General features: G+C 38.0%; 1 protein-coding gene across 2 annotated transcripts in view; it reads right to left on the bottom strand.

Annotated features, from left to right (window-relative positions):
* Window positions 1–5,361: 5,361 nt before the first annotated feature.
* CDH9 (cadherin 9) overlaps window positions 5,362–27,168 on the bottom strand; it is a 139,255-nt gene continuing 117,448 nt past the window's right edge. For both annotated transcript variants that reach the window (XM_005604334.4, XM_070245948.1), the window contains exons 8-12: window positions 23,950–24,086; window positions 23,355–23,476; window positions 11,293–11,410; window positions 10,942–11,193; window positions 5,362–6,395 (exon numbers count right to left, since the gene is read on the bottom strand). In XM_005604334.4, the coding sequence (XP_005604391.3) occupies window positions 5,908–6,395; window positions 10,942–11,193; window positions 11,293–11,410; window positions 23,355–23,476; window positions 23,950–24,086 (1,117 nt within the window). In that variant the 3' untranslated portion in view covers window positions 5,362–5,907. The remainder of the gene's footprint in view (window positions 6,396–10,941; window positions 11,194–11,292; window positions 11,411–23,354; window positions 23,477–23,949; window positions 24,087–27,168) is intronic.

Below are 27,168 nucleotides of genomic sequence, written 5' to 3'. Positions count from 1 at the left end.
TAATTAAAACTGCATAAGAGAAGACTATTTATTTTCTTCCTTCTTTATGTTGACTTGTGTTTTGATTCTGACATTTAGAGTTGATGTCCTGAAATCTGGTAAAATTCCTTGACTATATTCTTTTGCAAGCAAAGATCATTGAATACAATTTTAGTTCAATGTGAAAGTTTTTTTTAAAACCTGGAAAAATTATTCATGCTTTTCTGTAATTTTGAAAAGAGCTCTTCAAATAATAATTTTATTATGATCAACCAGAATTCAGCAAATAGTACTTGCATTTAACATCTAGGCTGTAATCAATATCATGTTGAAGTCATGCATGTTGTTATAAATTTGAGTATAATTCTTTTTTGTGTACATTTGTTTTGTTTTAACCTGCTATGTATTCATAATATTTTACCAAGTTAAGGAACGTATTATATCTAAATATTAAGCATGTCCTTCAACATTTGGCAAATATTTGCTGTATACCAACAAGGTGTGAGGCACAAATCTAGGTACATGGGATATTTTAGCAAATATAATAGATGAAAATTGTTGCCTAAAGAGACCAACTATTCTTGGAGGAGGTCATCAAGAGGATATGACCTCCCGTTGATCCCGGAGCTGGACCTGGGCAATCAGAGGCTCCTCACCACCTCCCCTCTCCTTGGAATGTACATTCCATCCACCATCTCCACACTAGGAATGGTTTCAAGGATGCAGCATTGAGAAAGTAAGGTGGTATTGAGCCTGTCTGCACTGAATATGTGACTGAACCTGGTTGAGGCCTCTTTATAAACTTCTAAGAGTCTGGGGAGCAGGTGTGGAAATCTACTTGTCTTGCGGCTGCCCATTACAAGCCTCCTATGTAATTCCCCTTGCTTATTATTAAACTTGCCACCTAACAATCTGGAGTGGCCTGCCCCTGTCTTTTGTCTCTCCTTGCCCTGCATGTACAGGGACCAGTTTGTGAACCAAGAACCATTCTAGTAGAAGTAGGTGGCCAAAAAAATCAAATGATAAGTTGTGTTTCATGTTGAATGGTGATATTTGCTGTGGGAAATGTTTACTATAAAATAAATTGGGAAAGGAGAAATGGGTTTTGAAGGTTGCAATTTTAGATAGATTATTTTAATATAGTTCTCACCTAGAAAGTGGCTTCTGAACCAGAAGTTGGAAGAAGTTACACAGCTGGCTTCGTGGATCGCTGGGGAAAGATTGTTCCAAGGAGCAAGATCAGTCAGTTCAAAGGAAAAATGCCTGACATTTTTAAGGAGCAACAAGGATCCAAGAATAGCTGAAATGAAATGAGTTAAGGAAATAGAGGAGAATAATATAAAAGAGATAATCGAAACAGGATCTGGTAGATCCTTTGTGAGGATTGACTCTCATTGTGAAGAACAATTGATAAGTTTTGAATAGAGAACTGAGATGCTCACACTTACCTAATTAAAAAAGGAGAGAGAGTGGTCGCCCGGTGGCACAGCACTTAAGTTTGCACGTTCCGCTTTGGTGGCCAGGGGTTCCCCGGTTAGGATCCCGGGTGTAGACCTACGCACCGCTTGTCAGGCCATGCTGTGGCAGGCATCCCACATACAAAGTATAGGAAGATGGGCATGGATGTTAGCTCAGGGCCAGTCTTCCTCAGCAAAAAAGAGGAGAATTGGCAGCAGATGTTAGCTCATGGCTAATCTTCTTCACACACAAAAAAAAAAGAGAGAAAAAAATGCAATACACTTCATATTCTATGTTCAAAATAGATGCTAGGGGAAATGGCTATTAAGAAAAAGCACTCAGAAGCATATTTCAATAATCTAGGTAAGATGTGTAGACCAGGATTGGAGCAGGAGTTGTGATGAAAAGTCATTGTATATGAGATACATTTTGAAGGCATAGGATTTTCTAAAATTTTGGATATAGAGGATAACAGAATGAGAATGATGAAGGATGGCTGCAAGGTTTTTGGCACGGGCAGGGAGAAGGATAGATTTGTCATCAACTGCCGTGGGGCAAGTTGATGGTAGAACAGATTCAGGAGTAAAAATTAGAAATTTGGACATATCCCAGTTGATGAGACACGCAGGTAGAAATTTAGAATAGTTAGTTGGATATATGTTTGAATTATAGGAAAGAAGTAAATATGGGAGATCTAAATTTGGGAATTTTCCATTTATATCTTTATCTATAGATCTATCTATGGATATGGATAGTAACTGGGAGAATGGACAGGGTCATCAAGGGCCAGATTTTAAACAGAGAAGAAAAAAGAAGACTAGGGCCTGGTACTCTCCATAATACAGAGTTAGAAAGAAGAGAAGGAACTAGTCAAGAAGACTGAATAAAGTAACATATATCCAAAATAATGAAGAATCTTCGAGCCAATTGTGGTGCTTACACCAAGGTGGAAGGAATGATCAGCTGGGGTCAGTTCAATCACTGACTAAGGTAAGATGTTTTTGCTTTTTTTAAATTTGTTTGCTTGCTTTCATTGTCAAAGCTCTTTTGTTTCCTTTACTAAGATTGATTTTCAGGTCACTAGAATCTATTTCACATGTCTGAGAGTAGGTTACATGTAATAATATCTAGGCAATTTGTTGAAGTTCAAATAATGTAGACAGGTTCCTATCACTGAAAAAAAGTTCATCTATGAATATAGGCATATAATTCTGAAAATTACTGAACATTCAAAATAAAATAATTATATTTTACTCAACTGGATTTAATTTAATTCTCAAGTTTACCCAGTTAAAGTTAATTAATTTATTTTGTTTGGAAAGTAAGCACACGTTAAGAATTAATTTTCCTCAAATTCTATCAACTCCACAGTTCATGAGATTCAAGTTGTGGAAACTAATATTATTGATTCTACTGTGTGCATCTAGTGAAATCAAATTATCCAAACCCAAGAGGGGAAATATTATCATATCTATTTTTCTGGAGAAGTTAATTTCTTTACTTACCAGTGAGGAAATAATCTGATCTGAGCCTTAAATGCATTTTCCCACCCTAGGAATTTTACAGATTATTGGAAAATTATAGGCAGTATTAGTATTACACAGATCTGGTAATTTCTTTGATCAAATCAAATCCTCTGGTTTGTAGCAAAAACAATCATATACCTATGAAGTATGAAATCTGTTAGCTTCATCCATTTTTTTTTTTTTTTCGAAGACTGGCACCTGAGCTAACATCTGTTGCCAATCTTTTTTTTTTTTTCCCTTCCTCCTCAAAGCCCCCAGTACATACATTCATATTCTAGTTGCAGGTCCTTCTGGGTGTGCTAAGTGGGACACCTCCTCAGCATGGCTTGACAAGTGTGCCCAGGATCTGAACCAGCGAAACCCTGGGGCGCCGAAGCCCAGTGCACAAACTTAAGCACTCAGCCACGGGGTGAGCCCTTAGCTCCATCCTTATCAAGCCTCCAGTGTATCAGTCATTCCCAGATCAAGAAAAGGGAGAACGGTGAAACTCACTGTATTATTTAATTACCCAAAATGGTAGTCAAATTAACATTCCTTCATAATCGAACTCAAAAATTTACTCTGTCTTGTTCTGTCCAGTATCAATATGATTTTCTCATAGCATTTGTTGGCCTATAACTTGTAGGTAGCTTGGTTTGGTGTGGTGCTCCTAGTATTTAAAGCATGGTAAACCCAGGCATGCAAACTAACTACCAATTCGCCCATCTCTGACTTGACATCATTTCTTCTTTTTTAAGCAGCCGTTAAACATACAGTCATTGTAGGCCTCTTTAAAATGTCTTTGCTTATTGTCACTTATCCCTCTAGTGATTATGGAATGCAGTGGTTATAAGAGGCATTAATAGATATCTAATTAATTTTTCTGCCACTTTATATCATCCTTCTCAAATATTTGTTGGATTTATGCTGGAAGATCTCTAGCAATGGGGAAACTACTTTCTAAGGCAAAAACTAAAACTTTCTGAACTAAAACTAAAAACTTTCTGTTTTCTGGGCAATTCCAATGATTAGGAAAATATCAAATGACTCTTAAGTGTCCAGCATATTTTTGTTGTTGTTGTTAGCATTAAATTAAATATTTTATGTGTTAGCTATTGGTGGTAAAGGTATTGAAATAGTATTAGTCTTCAAAAATTTGACAACACAGTAACATAATAGACCACATAAGTGTCTGTTTATAATTTGGTAAGTATTTGCTATTTAAAAAGGCTTGGTAACAGACTAGTCAATACTAAATTTCTATATAAATTCCAGCTAAGAATCACCCTAGGCATGACATTTTCTTCTTAAAGGATGCGTAATAAAAGAGAAAGAAAAGGATAATTTATGGCACAGAAAATGGATAACATGAAATCTCCCTGTGGAGTTCCCATTTTTCAGGCCACATCAGGGCAAGGTTTCTTCATGGCAGTCTTTCACAGATGTGCAAATGTTTATTATACACAATTCTCCTTCTCTCTTTTCCTTCTTTCCCATATCCAAAGTGCCTGTATTCTGTCTCCTGGACAATCCCAATTAGTAAAACTTCACATTCCTTAAGGTTTCTTATCTCCAATCTATATGTTACTGATTCTTTCAAGATTTCCTCAAATACAATGACTTCAAATCTCCTCAATAAAATTATCAATTAATAATAACTCCTCTAGTCTGTTGATACACATTTTAAGTGTTACCCAGATTATATTCCATGAATTTTCTTATCATGAAGAAATAATGAGAACTCTTGAGCTAACATCTGCTGCCAATCCTCCTCTTTTTTTGCTGAAGAAGACTGGCCCTGAGCTAACATCCATGCCCATCTTCTTCTACTTTATATGTAGGACGCCTGCCACAGCATGGCTTGACAAACAGTGAATAAGTCCGCACCTGGGATCCTAACCGGTGAACCCCTGGCCACCGATGCAGAACGTGAGAACTTAACCACTGTGCCACCAGGCCAGCCCCCTATCATTTCTCATCCTGAAAACTAATCTACTGATGTAGGAGGAGGGATTTTGACTTTTGTCTTCATCTACATAACATTACTGACACATACTTCATTTACTCAAATAAAATTCACTGGTTGATCCCATAGTAAATAATTGTGCAAAAAACTTACAGATAGTTATTCACAAGTATTATATAATATTTTACATTGCAAATGAGTCTCATATCCTATTGATAGGTAGACATCAGTGGTTCAATAAACATTTGTCTATATTTAAGTGGCTGAAGTGGAAAAACCACAATTTGCTCTGAAGCTCTTTCATAGCCCCACCACACTCCACTCGAGTTTCAAATCACCGGCAGTAACGTTTCTTCTTCTTCCCTGAGTAAATCGTATTTTACCTTTAACGATGTAAAAAATTTCTGTCGTTAGTAAGAGCAGAACTGCTTCAAGAAATTAATTAAAGTGAAATTTATTTTTATAAATATTAGTTTATTTCATAAAAATACAAAAATATAAATATACATTTATAAAAATATGCATGAATTAACACAAAGACATTCTTCAACTAAATAAATATGGCAGTAATAGTCATTCCTATTTCTTTAGGGATATATATTCTTATAGGACTTTACAAAGCGGTTGCACAATATTTCGTTTCATAGTAAAGGTGACTGTAAGCCAGTTAAGAAAACATTTATAAAGTTCTTATAGCTAAGCAAAGGCACAAAAAGCCTTTTTATGTACGTTTATTGATTATTGATGTGATATACTTTCCTTCAGAGATTGTTAGGCAAAGAGGGTGAACTGGTTATTATTACTTTTTCTTTTAGTCTATGTCATTCGTATTCATTCACAGAAACTTACTGATTAAGCAAACCCTTACTAAGACAACACCTATGTATTGTTTGTAATTTCGATTTTTTAAAAATTTCCTCCAAGGAAGAGAATGCAGGCCACTCAATCTAGTAACAAAGAGAATACCTCCACTAACATGGATCAAGTCACATGATGCTCCTAATCTCGGTCACTGTCGTCACCCCCATACATATCAGCAAGTTTTTTAAAACGCGGCCCCCAGTCGCTGAGGTAATCGTAATCTTGGTTACCATCTGCTGTGAGAGATTCTAAAGAACTGAGCGAATCTGCTATGGAATCATTCCCTTCATAGGCATATGTTGCCAGTGAATCATAAGGAGGTGCACTTGGGTCTGAGTCATTTTCTTTTAATCTTCGATGGATAAATTCTTGTACATCAATATTTTCCCACAGAGGCACAGTCCTCCTTATCTGAAAAATAGTTTCAGGCATTACATCCCTTCTAAGTTTACTGTCTTCTCTTGCTTCTGGATTCCTTAATGTGCCAATGTCAAAAGCTTGGGTGTCTTCTTCCCCACCGCCTTCATCATTGTAGGTCACGATGTTGTCACGGACATCGTCTTTTGAAATGATCAGAGGTTCCTTTTTCCTTTGTCGCTTCAGTGCAGCAAACAGCACAACTAAAACTATCAACAGCAAAAAAGAGAAAATAGTGAGATGCCATGATTCAGGTTTAAATTAAATATATAGCACACTTCTGTGAGTGACGTTTGTGTGGTGTGAGAAGTGCTAAGATTGTTTGGATAAGAGTAACTATCCTGGCAAACACAGGGTGCCTTGGGCCACTGACTGCATGGTATTGATGAAGAAGCAGATATTACGGTACCATTTATTTACTTTCAAAACTCTCTCTCCTGAGGAGCTCTGACATTGAAAAAACTTTATTCGATTATGGCTAATGCATTTAGCCAATTGTAATTATGTGATACCTCATTCCTCTCAAATGCATGCTTTTTTAAAAATACTTAAATTCTAAAGCTACAGTTGTTATTATCCCAAGAGAAACTGAGCACCAATGTAATATTTTCTTAATGACTGAAGGTACTATATGCAAAACATTACTCGCATTTGTATAGTATATACATGTCACATGTATACGTATTATACACATGTATATATGTAAGTGTATATATACACATGTTTATATACACAAATATGTATGTGCTACTAATCTCATCCCTTCCCATAGCTCATATCTGTTTAATTAAAGTCCTTTATTGATCTGGTTTTGCAAGCCTGTTTCAAATCTGAAATATAACTCTATAAGCTACAATATAAAATTCAAACTCAAATATCTTTAATTTATACTCATCTTACAAGACAGCTCAGGTTTTATCTTGTTGCCGAGGACTTCCATGACTTACACAGTTGCATTCAAGCTTTTTAGCGAAAACGTTAATTGTACTTCCTCTATTTACTGCATTGTTTTTATTATTTACATATCTATGATATCAAGTAAACTGTGTACATCCCCACATAGGATACACTGTCTTATTTTTTGTTACATTACTGGAATTTAATGTCTGCATGTATTTGACAATCAACATATGTGAAATAAATGCATTTTGCAATTAAAAGTACATTTGAAAAATAAGAAGAAACATATGATTTCCAAAATATAAATTTTACATGGAAAATGGACCAAGTCCCTAATTTTATACATAAGAAAAGTTTAGAATTAAATTTAAAAAATTTACCAAAAGCACACTTACACGTGGTCCAGGAGGAAAAAAACCCCAAAAAATAGGTTTCCCTTAGTTTAGGCCAGTGAAATATTTTGTCAATAGTATTTATGTTTCATTGAGAAACGAGACAATTCTGGCTCAAAAATCTATCATTCGTTTTCTCCATCTTTGCACCAAGATTACACAAAGCCACTGATATACATTGAGACTACACTTTCACCATGGCCCTTGAGATCCCCATAACTCCACTAAGCGCCTGTCCAATGCTATTGTCATATTAGCCAACACACTTTCCTCAGCACCTACTAGTTGGTAGAAAGAAAAAAAACATTCATTAGAAGCATCTTAAATTAACCTTCCCAGAATGGTCTTTGGATGCTGAACTATATTCAGAATCTCTTGGAGACAATTATAAAAAAACTATTCAGTAAAAATGAACTATATCTATACTCTTTCCTATTAAAGGATGAATATAAGTTAATTAAATCTAAGTGGCATCTGAAATCTACCAGTGTAGTGAACCATACGGTAGAAAAAGAAGGTTCTTTCTAAATTTAATGTTGAATGAGTTCATTTATAAATTCTCTACTTTTCTCAGAATTTTTATAAATTCTGACTATAAGAGAACAATGTGGTCAAGTTATTCTAAGGGTTTCTTAGCTAATATAGTATTTACCGACTTCCACAAATGGACCTAAGAGGTTGTTCTGAGTTTTGTCTCCTCTGTCAGGTCAAAATTATCTTTCTTGTTTCCCTAGACTGAGGTTGTTTATCAGGGTTATGTAAATGGAATTCAAAGAGGCTAAGAGAAGAAATAGAAAGAATGCATCATGATTTTCATTAATCTGTAACTTGAATTTAGCATTTCTTTCTATTATGAATATCACCATAAACTATAGTGATAGTAACAGTATGTGTGCCTATTAAACCAATAGAAATCACAGGTATTTTATATTGCATTATAGATATAACTTATCTCAAATGATCATTAAACTTGTACTAGAACAAGGTGCATATGACAATAATCAAGCACATCTTCGGTTTTTGTTTAATTTGGATAAATGTATGTCCTTTTGTCTTACATATCCTACTCTTACCATTTTAAATGACTATTCTAAATAGGTTCATAAATTTCTTCTAATAAAAGCATCCAAGGAAAAAAAAGATTAAAAAGCCATTCCCTAGGTTTTGATCCCTGACTTTGCCTTGTAACATAGATGTAAACTAAGAACTAAATGTTTTACAAACTATAACGGGTAGGTCTAAAATATTTGCCCATGCTGTATGACTAACTATCTTGCATAGTAGACTCTTTTAACTATAAAAAGGCATTAGCTGTGTCCAGTCATTAGTAAAAGATTTGAAAAACAGTAAGAATGCTTTAGGAACTTTGATAATGAAACCTTCTGAATTAGAACCAATTTTAACTAAAATAATAAAAAATCATTCCATATTTAGACAATAAGTTGGGAAGGTGAAAAACAAGACATGCATGCCTTCTATATTGCTCAGGGCAGAAAGGTGGCAGATATTTTTTCTTTTTTTGAGGAATATTAGCCCTGAGCTAACTGCTGCCAATCCTCCTCTTTTTGCTGAGGAAGACTGGCCCTGAGCTGCCATCCACGCCCATCTTCCTCTACTTTATATGCCCATCTTCCTCTACTTTATATGCCCATCTTCCTCTACTTTATATGTGGGACGCCTACCACAGCATGGCTTGCCAAGTGGTGCGATGTCCGCACCCGGGATTCGAACCAGCGAACCCCAGGCCACGAAAGCAGAATGTGCGCACTTAACCATTGCGCCACTGGGCCGGCCCCAAAAGCTGGCAGATTTTTGAGAAGAGAAGAAGCAGCTTTCTAGGATTTCTGCATAGAAAAAAATATTATACAATTTGACAATGTTATAATATCCAAACTTATTTGGGGGTTGCTTCTGTTCCCCCATGTATGCATGCATGTCTTTATGTATGTGTGTGTGTATTGTTTTCATATAGAAATAAAAAAGTCAAATTTGAACTATACATACTTCCATGCTGTTCTAAATCAGGAAAGTAGAACTATTTAAGCAAATAAAACAATATGATATCAGTAGCACTCAGCCGAAAGGGTAAGCCAAAATTCAATCTCCATGGGGATACAAAAATATTTTAGAGAGGAGTTGAACTTTCTAGCAGCGGGTGAAGATTCAGACTGCTGATGGTGATGTTAGTGGTGCGTATGTTCTAAAGCACCCTGGGAAAATGTTTTTCTAAATAGTTGGATCATCTTAACCGAGACAATGTTTTCCCCCACTTTCCTCTAGCCCCTACTGAAGTCCTGCAAGGGTATCTGGCCAAAGGGATTTCATCCAGAGAGCCTGAAAGTATTTGCAGTGAAAGGGAGCCAGCACATATGAGCCTTGGAATGCAAACTTGGCTAGCTCTCCTGCCCTAAGCATAAGCATTTTGGATGAACATTTGATGGAAACAATTTTGGGGGAAACGTTTTACAGTGGAACAACTGTTTAATTGAATTAAATCGTTGTCCTGTTCAGGCATAGTCAAATAAAACATTTGCTATTGGAAATATGACTTTATTTAGAAAACATTGCAGGATTCGGTATAACCACAACACCATAGTGATATTTAAAAGAATGAACTTAAACTTTAATTTAGTGTATTGCACCACTATATAACACATTTTATGAAAAAAAAGATTATCTTGTTACAACTTAAATGCGTTTGCAACATAGATGTCTAATACACGTAGCAGTATTTGCTATTATTATTTGTCAAGATAGTCTTTGACTTTGAGAATAATAATTACATGGGGGAATTCTGAAATGGAATAATCTGGGTTTGAATGCTGGTTAAAACCCTTTCTAAATGAGTGAATTTGTATAAGTTATTCAGCTTTTCTGTAGAATGAAAGTATTTACCTTATAGAATTGGTATGAAAATTAAAGTGATTATTAAAGTAAATATCCTTAAAATAATGACCATGGTTAGTTAACACTAAACTTCAGTTTAGTAGTAGCACTAAACACTATAAATATAAAATATATCTAAATATATATATATATAGGGCCGGTCCCGTGGCATAGTGGTTAAGTTCATGGGCTCTGCTTTGGCAGCTTGGGTTCATGGGTTCAGACCCCAAGCGCAGACCTACACCACTCATCAGCCATGCTGTGGTGATGACCCATATATAAAGTGGAGGAAGATTGGCACAGATGTTAGCTCAGTGCCAATCTTCCTCAGGAAAAAGAAAAGAAAGAAAAAATATACATAGCATTAGCCATTATATCTTTGGTTTGGTCTCTAGAAAGTTAGACTTATCTTCATAGACAAAAATTCAATTTTTTTCTTCTAACTGAAAGAACAATTTTAATGAAAATTTGAAATTTTCAATCTTTAGCTCTAGAGAAGAGTGCTTTTCAGTGTGTGATCACTGGACAATGAGAGAGAATTCTGGGAGTTAAATGAGCATTCGAGGGTGTAGCTTACCGAGAAGAATGATGACACAGAGGAGGATGGCGATGAGAGCTCCTGTGCTCAGGCCAGCCGTGAGGACCAAGGCCTCTGCGCTGCAGGACTGCATGTTTCCCTCACTGTCGCAGGCACACACACGAATAGTGAGCGTGCCGGTGCTGCTTTGAATTGGATAATCGTTGTCAAAGATTAAAATGGGCAGTAGATAGGTGCTCATTTTGTTGCGGCTATATCCGTCTTTTCGAGTCATGATTCCTGCTGTATTATCTGGGGTAAAAACGATGGGGGGGTAAAAAAAATCTCACACCAGGTTTCGCTTTTGCATCTTAAGGTCTCATAATTTTTACTTTTAAAAATATTTGATACCTTTATTGTCTACAATGGTGAAGTTGGGGTTGAGGGGAAATTCTGGCACTGGCTCAAAGAAGAATTTGTGGCCTCGGGGAGGATCGTCCTTGTCCATGACACTGACAGTCTGAATCAACTGAAACCAAGTAAGTGAATTAAGTAAACGACAACAAATAGTGACTCTTCTTATTACAAGACATTTTAAGTTAGTGTTTGTACCGTAAATATGTCACTGAAATTAGAGAAACAAAAAATATGCCGTTTTCAGAAAATGACGTGAAGATTTTTTTTATGGTTTTATCTAATGTAACTTATTTGATTAAGAATAAAAAATGTCCATCAAGTATTAGTTTGCAGGATGTCTCTATAAATTGTCGTCTGATTCCTGGCCATTGCTGTGTCCAACCTTAAATAAAAGTTTGATCGCTCCAACATCTATCCTTTTTTGACATTGCTAGAAAGTGCCAGTCTTTTTTATTATTAATTGGTTAACAATATGGTCCCTCCGCTAGATAATGATTGTGTCAAAGGCAGAGAACATAACAGATGAATTGCTTTAAAAACATGTGATTAGTACAACCACTCATATAGATTAAGAATACTACTCTTATAATTTTAGAAAAATGAGCAATATGCCATATAATACCAGAAAGAAAAAGATTTTAAAGCTATGGGGCACTGTAACTATAATGATATTGCATATTTTATTCCAATAATTTGCCTTCCTTTTAATGATATTTGCAAAGTTTAGAAAGATATACAAATGTAAGCATTTAAAGTTTTGTAAAACCAGGGTCAAAGTTGGAGATTACAGCACGTGTTAGCCGTGCTGACTGTAAGTCAGGGCTGTGCCACGTGTGAAGATGGAGCAGCACGTGACAGGTCGGGCAGAACAATTCCACTGAGCATTTTATAGTAGAAACAGTGCTAAGCTGCACGTCGGGGGGCCTGTTTTCTAGTCCTGGGTCTGCCATCTGTGTGATTTGAAATCACAGTCATTTAATTACTCTTACTTTCAAATTTCTCTTCCACAAAACAAACAGTTGCACCACCTCCAGGTATAATAGTCCAACTTCTGTGATGAACAATAATGGTCTGTGATGAACAATAATGGGAATTTCACAGTAGTTTAATCTATCCATTGTTTTGGTTATTGTGTGCCTTCTATAGCCATGCCAACCTGCATACTCGCTATTCAATATTTTCTCCTCTTCAGTTTGATATTAACTATAATTTCTTTCATTTCGTTGACAGAGTGGCATGTAACCTTATGTTTCTTTATACGAAGCTTCTGAAAATGCACAGCTATTAAGACAAGCTTAATGCACTTTTTCCTCCTTAGAAGATTAGATCAATCATAGAAAACATTTTACATAATATCTAATATTCTTACTCAACCTCTTGTTCCAGATTAGCAATAACATATCTAATATGTTAAATTATAAATAAATTGGACCTTTGATTATATGACTGAGCTGTTGATTTAATTAGATTGGCCCTTGTTTAAACATATTTTAAGAGAGAACACAAATCAGTAGTTTAAAATATATTTGCTTTTCAACCTTGTTAATTTTAACAAGAAAAGTGTTTTACATCAAGTAGATGAATGACATAGAAATTCTAATAGTAGTAGCATATATTAAAGAATTATAGTTAGTTTATCAATTATACTTTATCATTCTCAATTTTTAATATATCATTAACTCATGTGAATCAATAAAAGAAAAGCATACTAATAGACAAGTATAGAATATTTATAGGCCATTGCCAGTTGACTTGTATCCTTCCAAAATATACATTCAACTCCTAATCCCCACTACCTGTGAATGTGATCTTATTTGGAGATAGGCTCTTTGCAGATGTAATCGAGTTAAGATGAGGTCATATTGGTTAGGGTGGACCCTAATCCAATGAATGGAGTCCTCGTAAGAAGAGGGAAATTGGATACAGAGAGATACAGGAAGAATGTTATGCAACAATGGAGACTGAGATTGGAGTAATTTGGGTCTAAAAACCAAGGAATGCCAAGGACTGCCAGCAACCACAGAGACTAGGAGGTGGCAAGGAAGCATCCTCCCCTGGAATCCTCACAGAGAGGATGGACCTTCTGACACATTGATTTCAGACTTCTAGCCTTCAGACTGTGTGAGAGAAGACATTTCTGTTGTTTCAAGCTCTCTAGTTCGTAGTAATTTGTCATGGTAGCCTTAAGAAACTAATATATCTGTGAAGATTTTTGAAAATTGGCCACACATTTAGGAAAAAATGTTCAGCCTCAATAATTTTGGAGGAATTCATGTTACAATTATAATGAGATATTACATATTGGTAGACATTTAAAATTTAGCATTGCCCAATAAATAGGCAATCATCCACATTTGGTGGGAGTTATCACTAGGTATATGGCATATTTGGAGAGCTATTTGAAAGCATCAGTGAATATTTATTGATAAAATTTATTTATTTCTACTTTAAGGATTATATAGAAGGAAAATAACACCAGGTAATGTATAAATATAAATGTACTGTAATGCTCAGTATAGTGCTGTCTGGTAGAGTAACATTTTGTTCATAAACCAAATTTCTGTCAACAGGTGGGTAGTTGAGTAAACTAATTAATGTGTAGCTATGCTATGAAAATTAAGCATCAAATTAAAAATAATCATTTACTGAACTGAAACTATGCCCATTAGATGTTGCAAAGTGAAAAAAGGAAAACAAGTTTTAATCCGAATAACTGTGTAATGATTCTTTGTTGGCAAAAAAGAAAATAAAAGCATTTTTATTTTTGTGAATGTAAGTGGAATGGGGTATGGATCACTTTCTTAGCCTGCTTGGGCTGCCATAACAAAATACCACAGACTGGAAGGTTTAAACAACAGAAATACATTTTCTCACAGTTCTGGAAGCTGGAAGTCCAAGATCAATGTACTAGTATGGTGGGTTTCTGATGAGAGCTCTCTTCCTGGCTTTCAGACGGCTGCCTTCTTGTTACATCTTCACACGGCCTTTCCCTTGAGCTTGTGCATGGAGAGAGAGAGAGAGTGATCTCTCTGGTGTCTCTTCTTTTTTTAAAATTTTATTTTAGTTAAACATTTTATTCTGAGACAAATGTACATGAAATTATGAGAAATAATACAGAGAGGTCCCATGCATCCTTTATCCAGTTTCCTTCAATGGTAACATCTTGTAGAACCATCGTACACTATCAAAACCAAGATTTTGACATAGACACAGTCAAGATACAGAACATTTCCATCACCACAAGGATCCCTTGTGTTGTCCTTTTACAGCCACATCTCTACCTGGTTGCCCCCACCTCCCTGACCGCCTGGCAACCAATAATCTGTTCTCCATTTCTAAAATGTTCTCATTTCAAGAATCTTAAGCAAGTGGACCCTTTTTTTTTTTTTTTTTTTTTTTTTTTTTTTTTTTTTTATTAATGTTATGATAGATTACAACCTTGTGAGATTTCAATTGTACATTTTTGTTAGTCATGTTGTGGGTACACCACTTCCCCCTCCGTACCCTCCCCCCACCCCCCCTTTACCCTGGTAACCACCAATCAGATCTGCTTCTCAATATACTAATTTCCACCTATGAGTGGAGTCATATAGAGTTCGTCTTTCTCTGACTGACTTATTTCGCTTAACATAATACCCTCGAGGTCCATCCACATTGTTGTGAATGGGCCAATTTCGTCTTTTTTTATGGCTGAGTAGTATTCCATTGTGTATATATACCACATCTTCTTTATCCAATCATTAGTTTCTGGGCATGTAGGCTGGTTCCACGTCTTGGCTATTGTAAATAATGCTGCAATGAACATAGGGGTGCAACGGACTCTTGAGATATCTGATATCAGGTTCTTAGGATAGATACCCAGTAATGGGATGGCTGGGTCATAGGGTATTTCTATTTTTAACTTTTTGAGAAATCTCCATACTGTTTTCCATAGTGGCTGTACCAGTTTGCATTCCCACCAACAGTGTATGAGGGTTCCTCTTTCTCCACAACCCCTCCAACATTTGTCGTTCTTGGTTTTGGATGTTTTTGCCAATCTAACGGGGGTAAGGTGATATCTTAGTGTAGTTTTGATTTGCATTTCCCTGATGATTAGCGATGATGAACATCTTTTCATGTGTCTATTGGCCATATTCATATCTTCTTTTGAGAAATGTCTGTTCATGTCCTCTGCCCATTTTTTGATCGGGTTGTTTGTTTTTTTGTTGTTAAGCAGTGTGAGTTCTTTGTATATTATGGAGATTAACCCTTTGTCGGATAAGTGGCTTGTAAATATTTTTTCCCAATTAGTGAGCTGTTTTTTTGTTTCAATCCTGTTTTCCCTTGCCTTGAAGAAGCTCTTTAGTCTGATGAAGTCCCATTTGTTTATTCTTTCTATTGTTTCCCTCAACTGAGGAGTTACAGTGTCCGAAAAGATTCTTTTGAAACTGATGTCAAAGAGTGTACTGCCTATATTTTCTTCCAAAAGACTTATTGTCTCAGGCCTAATCTTTAGGTCTTTGATCCATTTTGAGTTTATTTTGGTGTGTGGAGAAAAAGAATGGTCAATTTTCAATCTTTTGCATGTGGCTGTCCAGTTTTCCCAGCACCATTTGTTGAAGAGACTTTCTTTTCTCCATTGTAGGCCCTCTGCTCCTTTGTCGAAGATTAGCTGTCCATAGATGTGTGGTTTTATCTCTGGGCTTTCAATTCTGTTCCATTGATCTGTGGACCTGTTTTTGTACCAGTACCATGCTGTTTTGATCACTGTAGCTTTGTAGTATGTTTTGAAATCGGGGATTGTGATTCCGCCGGCTTTGTTTTTCTTGCTCAGGATTGCTTTAGCAATTCGCGGTCTTTTGTTGCCCCATATGAATTTTAGGATTGTTTGTTCAATTTCTGTGAAGAATGTTCTTGGGATTCTGATTGGGATAGCATTGAATCTGTATATTGCTTTAGGTAGTATGGACATTTTAACTATGTTTATTCTTCCGATCCATGTGCAAGGGATGTCTTTCCATCTCTTTATGTCATCGCCTATTTCTTTCAAGAGAGTCTTGTAGTTTTCATTGTATAGATCCTTCACTTCCTTGGTTAAGTTTATCCCAAGGTATTTTATTCTTTTCGTTGCTATTGTGAATGGGATAGAGTTCTTGAGTTCTTTTTCTGTTAGTTTATTGTTAGTGTATAGAAATGCTACTGATTTATGCACGTTAATTTTATACCCTGCTACTTTGCTGTAGTTGTTGATTATTTCTAATAGTTTTTCTGTGGATTCTTTGGGGTTTTCTATGTATAAGATCATGTCGTCTGCAAACAACGAGAGTTTTACTTCTTCGTTACCTATTTGGATTCCTTTTATTTCTTTTTCCTGCCGAATTGCTCTGGCCAGCACCTCCAGAACTATGTTGAATAGGAGTGGTGAAAGTGGGCACCCTTGTCTTGTTCCTGTCCTCAGAGGGATGGCTTTCAGCTTTTGTCCATTGAGTATGATGTTGGCTGTGGGTCTATCATATATGGCCTTTATTATGTTAAGGTACTTTCCTTCTATACCCATTTTACTGAGGGTTTTTATCATAAATGGGTGTTGGATCTTGTCGAATGCTTTCTCTGCATCTATTGAGATGATCATGTGGTTTTTGGTTTTCATTTTGTTAATGTAGTGTATCACGTTGATTGACTTGCGGATGTTGAACCATCCCTGTGTCCCTGGTATAAATCCCACTTGATCATGGTGTATAATCTTTTTGATGTATTGCTGTAATCGGTTTGCCAAAATTTTGTTGAGGATTTTTGCATCTATGTTCATCAGTGATATCGGCCTGTAGTTCTCCTTCTTTGTGTTGTCCTTGTCAGGTTTGGGGATCAGAGTGATGTTGGCTTCATAGAATGTGTTAGGGAGTTCTCCATCTTTCTCAATTTTCTGGAACAGTTTGAGGAGAATAGGTATTAAGTCTTCTTTGAATGTTTGGTAGAATTCTCCAGAGAAGCCGTCTGGTCCTGGACTCTTGTTTTTGGGGAGGTTTTTGATTACCGTTTCTATTTCCTTACTTGTGATTGGTCTATTCAGATTCTCCATTTCTTCCTGTTTCAGTTTGGGGAGATTGTAGGAGTCTAGGAATTTGTCCATTTCTTCCAGGTTGTTCAATTTGTTGGCATATAGTTTTTCATAGTATTCTCTTATGATCTCTTGTATTTCATTGGTATCTGTTGTGATTTCTCCTCTGTCATTCCTGATTTTATTAATTTGCGATTTCTCTCTTCTTTTCTTGGTGAGTCTGGCTAGGGGTTTGTCAATTTTGTTAATTCTTTCGAAGAACCAACTCTTTGTTTCATTGATCCTTTCTATTGTCTTTTTTGTTTCAATATCGTTTATTTCTGCTCTTATTTTTATTATTTCCCTCCTTCTACTGACTCTGGGCCTTGTTTGTTCTTCTTTTTCTAGTTCTGTTAGGTGTCGTTTGAGGTTGCTTACGTGAGCTTTTTCTTGTTTAGTGAGGTGAGCCTGTATTGCGATGAATTTCCCTCTTAGGACTGCTTTTGCTGCATCCCAAATGATTTGGTATGTCGTGTTCTCATTTTCATTTGTCTCCAGATAATATTTGATTTCTTCTTTAATTTCTTCAATGATCCATTGTTTGTTGAGAAGCGTGTTGTTTAGTCTCCACATTTTTGCACCTTTCTCTGCTTTTTTCTTGTAGTTGATTTCTAGTTTAATAGCGTTATGATCAGAAAAGATGCTTGATATTATTTCAACTCTCTTGTATTTATTGATGTTTGCTTTGGTTCCCAAAATATGGTCAATCCTTGAGAATGTTCCATGTGCACTTGAGAAGAATGTGTAACCTGCTGTTTTTGGATGAAGTGTTCTATATATATCTATTAAGTCCATCTGGTCTAATTTTTCATTTAATTCTATTATTTCCTTGTTGATTTTCTGTCTGGATGTTCTGTCCATTGGTGTTAATGGTGTGTTGAGGTCCCCTACTATTATTGTATTGTTGTTGATGTCTTCTTTTAGTTCTATTAAGAGTTGCTTTACAAATTTTGGTGCTCCTGTGTTGGGTGCGTATATATTTATAAGTGTTATGTCTTCTTGGTGGAGAGTCCCTTTTATCATTATATACTGTCCCTCTTTGTCTTTCTTTATCTGTTTTGCTTTGAAATCTACCTTGTCTGATATTAGTATAGCGACACCTGCTTTCTTTTGTTCATTATTAGCTTGGAGTATTGTTCTCCATCCCTTCACTCTGAGTCTGTGTTTGTCTTTGGGGCTGAGGTGTGTTTCCTGGAGGCAGCATATTGTTGGATCTTGTTCTTTGATCCATCCTGCCACTCTGTGTCTTTTGATTGGGGAGTTCAATCCGTTTACATTTAGAGTGATTATTGAGACGTGGTGGCCTACCACTACCATTTTGTGTCTTGTTTTCCGGTTTTCTTCAGTTTCCTTTGTTTCTCGTCCCATGGTTTAATCTGTTCTGATGTAGAGCTGCTACTCTCTGTTGTTGTCCTTCTACTTATCTCCTCTGCTCTTGGTTTTGTAGTCCCTTTCCTTTTTTGGATTTTTCAGGAATGAGGGTTTTCCTGAGGATTTCCTGAAGAGGAGGTTTTGTGGCAATGAACTCCCTTAATTTTTGTTTATCTGGGAAAGTTTTTATTTCTCCATCGTATTTGAAGGATATTTTCGCTGGGTAGAGAATTCTCGGCTGTAGGTTTTTGTCCTTCAGATTATTGAATATATCATTCCACTCTCTTCTAGCCTGTAAAGTTTCTGCTGAGAAATCTGCTGATAGCCTGATGGGGGTTCCTTTGTAGGTTAGTTTCTTTTGCCTGGCTGTCCTTAATATTTTCTCCTTGTCGTTGACTTTTGCTAGCTTCACTACTATATGCCGTGGAGTTGGTCTTCTTGCATTGATAAAGTTTGGAGATCTATTGGCTTCTGTCACCTGAAGATCCATCTCCCTCACCAGATTTGGGAAGTTCTCAGCCATTATTTCTTTGAATAGGTTTTCTGCCCCTTTCTCCTTCTCTTCTCCCTCTGGTATACCTATAATCCTTACGTTGCATCTCCTAATTGTGTCTGATAATTCTCGGAGAGTTTCTTCATTTCTTTTAAGTCTTGCTTCTCTCTCCTCCTCTGCCTGCAACAATTCTATATTGCCATCTTCCAAATTGCTAATTCTTTCCTCCATATTATCGGCCCTACTGTTCAGAGCATCTAGATTTTTCTTAATCTCCTCTATTGTGTTCTTCATTTCCAGTATTTCTGTTTGGTTCTTCTTTATCGTATCAAACTCTTTTGTGACATAGCTCCTGAACTCGTTGAGTTGTCGGTCAGAATTCTCTCTTAACTCAGTGAGTATTTTAATGATGGCTGTTTTGAAGTCATCATCATTTAGGTTATATATCTCATTTTCTTTGGGATTGTTTTCTGTGTATTTGTTACTTTCTTTCTGTTCTGGAGATTTGATGTATTTTTTCATATTGCTTGATGATGTTGATTTGTGCCTCCGCATGGAGATAGAGTTTAGTTGCTCCTTTCACTTGTTTCAGCTGCTGCGGTGGGGGGAGCAGCTGTTTATACTTCACCAACCAGGAACCCTGTCCGTAGTTGCTAACTGGGCCTGGGCCCCTCTTCGTAGCCACAGTGGCCCTTTGGATTCCCTCCTCTGCCGTGGGGGCCGTCACGGGGGGCTTCAGACTGCAGGTGCCTACTGTTGTTGCCCACCTAGATGCGCTCTCTCCTTGGGGTCTGCACCGGTGTTATGGGCTTTTCCAGCGGCCAGGGGTGGGATCACTTTTATTTGTCGCTCGGTTGCTGTCGGCACCCACCAAATCTCACTTGTCCTCTATGGGTCGCAGGAGAGCTATTGGCATCTTCTACAGTCTGTGGTTAGTACACCTAGCTATGCTGCTTTTGCCCTGGGGTCTTCCAGCCTTGTGGCTGGCGGCTGGGTGCCTTCTACTGGTGCTGTGCAGAGGCTTTCCCTAAGGCTTCTGTGAGCCTGTAGGGTTTCCCCCTAGGCTACTAAGCTGGGTCTCTGGAACTCTCTCCAGCCCCAGTCCTCTCCGAGATCTCCGGCAATCCCTAGTCCCACGGGGCGGGCAACGGCAGCTGGGGGACGCCCCGCCCTCTGGGCTTCTGTCCGAGCCTCTGCCGGGAGCTCTGAATGCTCAGCGTGGCCCCTCTGCTACCGGCAGACAGAGAGTTTTGTCTGCTGCCCGGGCGGAGCTCCGGCGCTTCTCCACCGGATCGCCGGACCCGCCTTTGAAAGTTCCCCCGCCCCGGTCCTCTCCGAGATCTCCGGCAATCCCTAGTCCCACGGGGCGGGCAACGGCAGCTGGGGGTCGCCCCGCCCTCTGGGCTTCTCTCCGGGCCTCTGCCGGGAGCTCTGAATGCTCAGCGTGGCCCCTCTGCTACCGGCAGACAGAGAGTTTTGTCTGCTGCCCGGGCGGAGCTCCGGCGCTTCTCCACCGGATCGCCGGACCCGCCTTTGAAAGTTCCCCCGCCCCGGTCCTCTCCGAGATCTCCGGCAATCCCTAGTCCCACGGGGCGGGCAACGGCAGCTGGGGGTCGCCCCGCCCTCTGGGCTTCTGTCCGGGCCTCTGCCGGGAGCCCTGAGTGCTCAGCGTGGCCCCTCTGCTACCGGCAGACAGAGAGTTTTGTCTGCTGCCTGGGGGAGCTCCGGCACTTCCCCTCCGGGTCGCCGATCCGGCCTTTGAAAATTCCCCCGCCCCGGTCCTCTCCGAGATCTCCGGCAATCCCTAGTCCCACGGGGCGGGCAACGGCAGCTGGGGGTCGCCCCGCCCTCTGGGCTTCTGTCCGGGCCTCTGCCGGGAGCCCTGAGTGCTCAGCGTGGCCCCTCTGCTACCGGCAGACAGAGAGTTTTGTCTGCTGCCTGGGGGAGCTCCGGCACTTCCCCTCCGGGTCGCCGATCCGGCCTTTGAAAATTCCCCCGCCCCGGTCCTCTCCGAGATCTCCGGCAATCCCTAGTCCCACGGGGCGGGCAACGGCAGCTGGGGGTCGCCCCGCCCTCTGGGCTTCTGTCCGGGCCTCTGCCGGGAGCTCTGAATGCTCAGCGTGGCCCCTCTGCTACCGGCAGACAGAGAGTTTTGTCTGCTGCCTGGCGGAGCTCCGGCGCTTCCCCACCGGGTCGCCGGACCCGCCTTTGAAAGATCCCCCGCCCCGGTCCTCTCCGAGATCTCCGGCAATCCCTAGTCCCACGGGGCGGGCAACGGCAGCTGGGAGACCTCCGTGCCCACCGTGTCTCTCTCTGGGACCCTCCGGGCGCCCCGAGCACCAGGCCGGGTCTCCCCGCCAATGGCGGGGAGAGACTCTCCCCGCGGGCTCAGGTGTGCAACTCCAAAGTTTCCCTCTGCGTTTAGGAGTAATTGCGGGGGGTTTAAGTAGGGTTCTGGTCACCTGTTTCCACCGTCGCTCCTCTGTTGTGTTCTCGCTCCTGCCCTAGATGTGTGTGGATCCTCTGGGGGCGTCCGTTGGAAGAAAGCCGCTTGCGGGTACTAGGCTGCCCGTCGGGGTCGGAGAGTTTTCACCTATTTCCACATCCTCCCGGAGGAAAGTCCGTCCGCCTTCCGATGTATAGTCGCGTGGGTGTCTCAGACGTCCTGAGATGCTGTCTGGATATCCTTTGTCAAGCGATAAGTGTCCAAATAATTGTAGACTCGAAGGGCGAGAGACAAAGAGGACTACTCACGGCGCCATCTTGGAAGAATCCCTCGCAAGTGGACCCTTTTTGGGATTCACTTAGCTTCTTGAATTTGTAGATTTATATGCTTTATGACATTTTTGAAGTTGTACATTGATTTGACAGGAGAAGGGAGGACCACCTCATTATTTGCAGATGGGGGTAGAAGTTGATATTCCCTACTCTACCTCTGTTGACACCCAGTGTCGGGGAGGGATCTTCATTACTGCTGGGCAGGGGTAGGATTTCCATCTCCCACTAGGCATCTATTGATAACTCTCTCTGGGTGGAAAGGATAGGAGTGACTTGTTACTGCTCCCCATCTGACTTTCACTTATACTAAAAGCACAGGAAGTGGTCTCATTACTGCTGGGCAGTGGTGAGGGTCCTGACTCTCTTCTAGCTTCCTCTAACTCTGGTGTCCCTTATTTGAAACACTAATCCTATTAGATCAGATCCCCACCCTTATGACCTCATTTAACCTTAATTGCTTCCTTAGAGGTTCCATCTCCAAATACAGCCATACTGAGGGGTTAGGACTGCAACATACGGATTTTGGGAGGACAGAAACGTTCAGTCCATTACAATCTCCAATGAAACAGAAGAAAGACTGTATTTCAATTTGTTTTCTATATTTAAAAAGACATGATGGAATTATATAGTCTTAACATCTATTTTCTTTTTCCTTAAAGAAATATCTAAACAACTGGTTAAAATTTCTTTCAGTAAAATTTGTGCAGTTACCGTCATTTGTAAAATACTAGATTAGTGTCAAAAATGAACGGATCCTACATTTGCTTAAAATTAGAGAGATCTTAAATATTACTTTGTAGGGGACTTTGTAACTCTGAAAAAGTCTTTTTCATCTCAATAATATTAAAGTAAAAAAAAACACAAACAAAATATAAATTATATCAAGCCAAAATGTCCTGACTGGGCAATTAAAAGTGGCAAAATGTGATGAACAAAAAATTACTCCAATTCCCTTTATACTAACATAGGACAATTTCATTTTCATACTTCGTGTTTTATCTAATGTGTTTCCATTCTATTCATGAAAATAACGGATTATCAGCATAATTATGAATCCTGGTAGGAACTTTATATATATATGATACTCGTTATAGATCTGGTATAGGAATTAAAGCATATATTATAATTTTTCCTATTACCTCATGGATTCCATAATAAAAACAATTTTAAAAGTCATCCTTTTAAAATCTTTGTGGGTTTTTTGGTAAAAGGAGATAAATAAGTGACAAAGAGGATTGACAATATTTTGCATAAAAAAAACTGTGCAAGTTAATTACTGTAATGTCAAATGCCTTTGTGAAGAGGAAAATTTTTAAAGTTTACAATAATTTGATTTACCTGACCAGGTTTTGCATTTTCACAAACAAATGTTTCATAGTACATGGCAAATTCTGGAGCATGGTCATTGATATCCAGAATTCTGATGAAGACAGGGACCTGGCTACTTTGTTTTGAGTTATCTGCAACGAGAACATGTGTAAGATTTCAGTCTCATTTACAGAGAAGCCAGGATACCACTCGCCCCATTTGTAACTTAGCAACAGATCATTTCGGTGGTATTCACTTTCTTGATTGGATTGCTGATGGATAGCTCAGCATTCTTACATGATCCAGATGGAAAGCATGATAAAAAGAAGAGACTGTGATTGAGAATGAAATACTATTTGTAAGAGAGAATTTTCTCAGACTGATCAATTATATAAGATTATATTTCTATCCCACAGGAAGGTGTAAAAAGAAAATCAAGTTTAAAATAAACAAAATATTTGACAATCATTAAAACAATTTAAAAATCCAGTACACTCTAAATCATTTCTCTCAGATCTTGTTAATGATAAAATCATTCCACACAAGAATGAGAATCTACTTAATGGCATCATTTTATTACTTTGGTGAAAAATAATGTGTTCAGATGGATGTATTTCTAACTTACTTATTTCTGTGGCTGTAATGGTGATGTTGTGCCAAGGAGATGATTCCCGGTCAAGGGTCTTCAAAGTGAAAATAGAGCCATTTTCCGAGTGGATACTAAAAATCCTGTCCATATCAGTATGCCGATCAACAGAGTATCTGCAGAAAAGAGATTCATAAATCCAGGCATTGTTTTAAGATTATTAGTTGATCTACTATTTCTTATAGGCAATTCACAAAATGTTCTGATAAAGACATGACCAGAAAAAGGCTAATAATTTTCTTGCATTGTTATTTAATATAATTGCCATTTAGACAATTTGATATATTTGGCTGTTTCTGTTATTCTATGATTATGCGTTCTTTGGAGTCATGATTTATACTCATGAATCCTAGTGGCAACTTTTGAGTTTTCAGTTGTCACTTGATTTATTTATCCTATCATAGACCTGTTAAGTGCTTGAAACATATGAAGCAGTCATATTACACTTGATAGAGTCAAATTCATTACATAAATTGAAATTATGTTAAAACACATAAGCACACGTGTCCACATAGTCCTTATGAGGATAAATGAATATAGAGAGGCTTTTGTAAAATACACTCCTCTTGAATGGCTCTCTATTCAAGGAACATCTCAGCCGATCAAAGGCCATCCTCCAATCTATCCCTCCAACACTTTCCATACAAAAATGAAATGACACATTACACAGAGTTCTGTGACTCTTTTTCATCAGAGCTGGATATGGATGATGTCACATGAACTTTGTATCACTCTATGGTTGGCTTACCCTCCCCCACAAAAAAGATGTCCACCTCCTACTTCCTGGAACTTGGGAATATGTTTCTTTCTAGGGTAAAAGTAACTTTGCAGGTATGATTGATTAAAGACCTTGAGAAGGGAGATTATCTTCAATTATCTGGATGGCTATACACGACTAATATTATCTAACATTTTCGCATCTGTTGGAAATTTCTGCTGCTGGGTGTTTAACTGAGCCATATAGAAAACTAAGTGTTTCTCAAACATTAGTGATCATATGAATCATGTTGGGATCTTGTTAAAAACAGATTCTGACTCAGTAGGTCTGGTGTGGGAGCTAGGATTCTTTCTGCCTTTCTAAGATACTCTTGGGTGAATTGCATGTTGTAGGTCTACAGATAAGGTTTTGCATAGCAAAGTTAGAGACAATGGTATAGATTGGTTAGAATGAGGACAGAAAAAGGAATAACAATGACAGATAACTAACTGACTAATCAGCATTGGGTGTAGTTCACATTTTTCTAGTTATCTTATTAAAGGCACTTAGCAAATGAACCCCTTTTTGATCTGTGAATTAGGGAATTACAGCTCCCGTCATAAATCTGTAATATATTCACTATCGGGCACTGATTTTGACAAACATAAGCAATAGATATTTAGCAGCCAATGTTCTAAATATTGTGCAACATTGATAATATTTAAAATATTGGGTGAAAATATATTTATCTAAGTTCTATGATATTTTTGTTGTTTTGGTTGTTTTAATAAAGAAACCATGACTCAAGTCTATTGCTGTGAGAACTATGTTGAACTTAAGGAATTCATCAGTAAATTCAGATTTCCAAAATAATTGTAAAAATTTAGTATAGTACATCATGGTTTTTGCCTAATTTATTTTCTGCTAAAGTTTAGAAAGTAATTGTTTCCGACTCAAAGATACTATTTCAAAGTGAGTATTTGGGTATGTCGAAAACATATATACATTGGATTTCATCTCAAAGGTGGACTAGCCAAGAACTTTACATAGTTGGTCTCAGGTTCCTTTCTGTACCTCACTCCCAATGTATAGAACCAGCTCTGTCACCTTCTTGTTTGTCTTTGGGAAGATTGTGCAATAGATGATGGAGCTATATAGAAATGGTAGTATTCCCTTGATAATTTTCCTACATGGTGATATAAAAAGAATTTGGGAGATTAAAAAAAACCTCATATGACATATGGTCACTGTTCAAGAATAGATATACTTCTGGTGTGGAAAATCCTAAGGAGATAGAGGATAATGAGAAACCTAGACATAAAAATAAATATATAAAAATGCATAATGGTGTGTATCTATATATACATATATATACGTATGTCCTAGAAACAAAAGTTAGACTGGGTTTTAACCAACAATTCATTGTCAGACTAGGTTCTGAGATAGATCTTATTTTTAAAGTAACTATTAATGTACTAAAATTGAGGAAGTCATATTAAATTTTCTCTTTTTAATCTATATTGGTTAATAGTACTAAAATAAAATGAAATATAGTCTTTCCTCTCTCTACGTGTCAACCCCCCCTACAATTTGGTTCCTAATATGAGCTGATAAAGTCACTAGAACATTTTTTCAAATGTTCTAATTTCCTTAAATACTTACACCAAATTCTGCTTATGAGTGAAAACAAGTGTAACATGAACACAAAGAAAGCAAAGTAAAAGAACATAACTCAACCACATCTATGTGTTCAACGAAACTCAAGTCATGATATTCACCTGTACATATTTCTCTCCATTGTTGGAAAGGTCAATAGTTAACCATTATCTGCTTCTGGCTGAAAATAGACCTTGGATTTCTTCCTACCGTTTGTATTGAAGATCAAAATCTAAAGCCCATTGCTACTTGCCATAGAGAATAGCAAGGGGGTTCCTATGATTGAAGGACAGCTAACAATTCTAACATTCTATGAGTCCAGCTTTGCCTCACTTGGAGCTGATGCGCGATCAAAATAAGTCTGAGTTTCTCGCTGCCTACTCTTAGGTTTAACCTTGAAAGGCACTGTTTTTCAAGTTAAGAATTCATGAAGGAGAATCACTTTGATGGTTTAAAAATAGCTCACTTTAACATTAACACTGCAAACTTTCAGGTCTATATTCAGAAATTTGCCCTTGTGCAAATGATGTCTCACTATTTCTCAAAGGCCAGAAATTACTTCCTTTTATTTAGAAGCCAATGCTCTATTTTCAACACAGCATAGGACGTTCTGGTTTACCTATTAATAATAAATACACCGGATTACAACAAATGACCAGAAAGACCTGATAAACAACACAGGACAAAGCAATCCCTATGTGCCAGCAGACAGTCTATTAAAACAACAATATTTTATTAATCTTCTTACATTGAATTTTGAACAGTAAGTTTTAAAACAAGACCACTAGCACAATCTTTTGAATGAACACATGTGCCAAGACAAGATCCAACCATATAGACCACAA

This window comes from Equus caballus, chromosome 21, assembly GCF_041296265.1.
Source record: "Equus caballus isolate H_3958 breed thoroughbred chromosome 21, TB-T2T, whole genome shotgun sequence".
NCBI lineage: Eukaryota > Metazoa > Chordata > Mammalia > Perissodactyla > Equidae > Equus > Equus caballus.
This window is presented reverse-complemented; position numbering and strand designations above follow the sequence as displayed.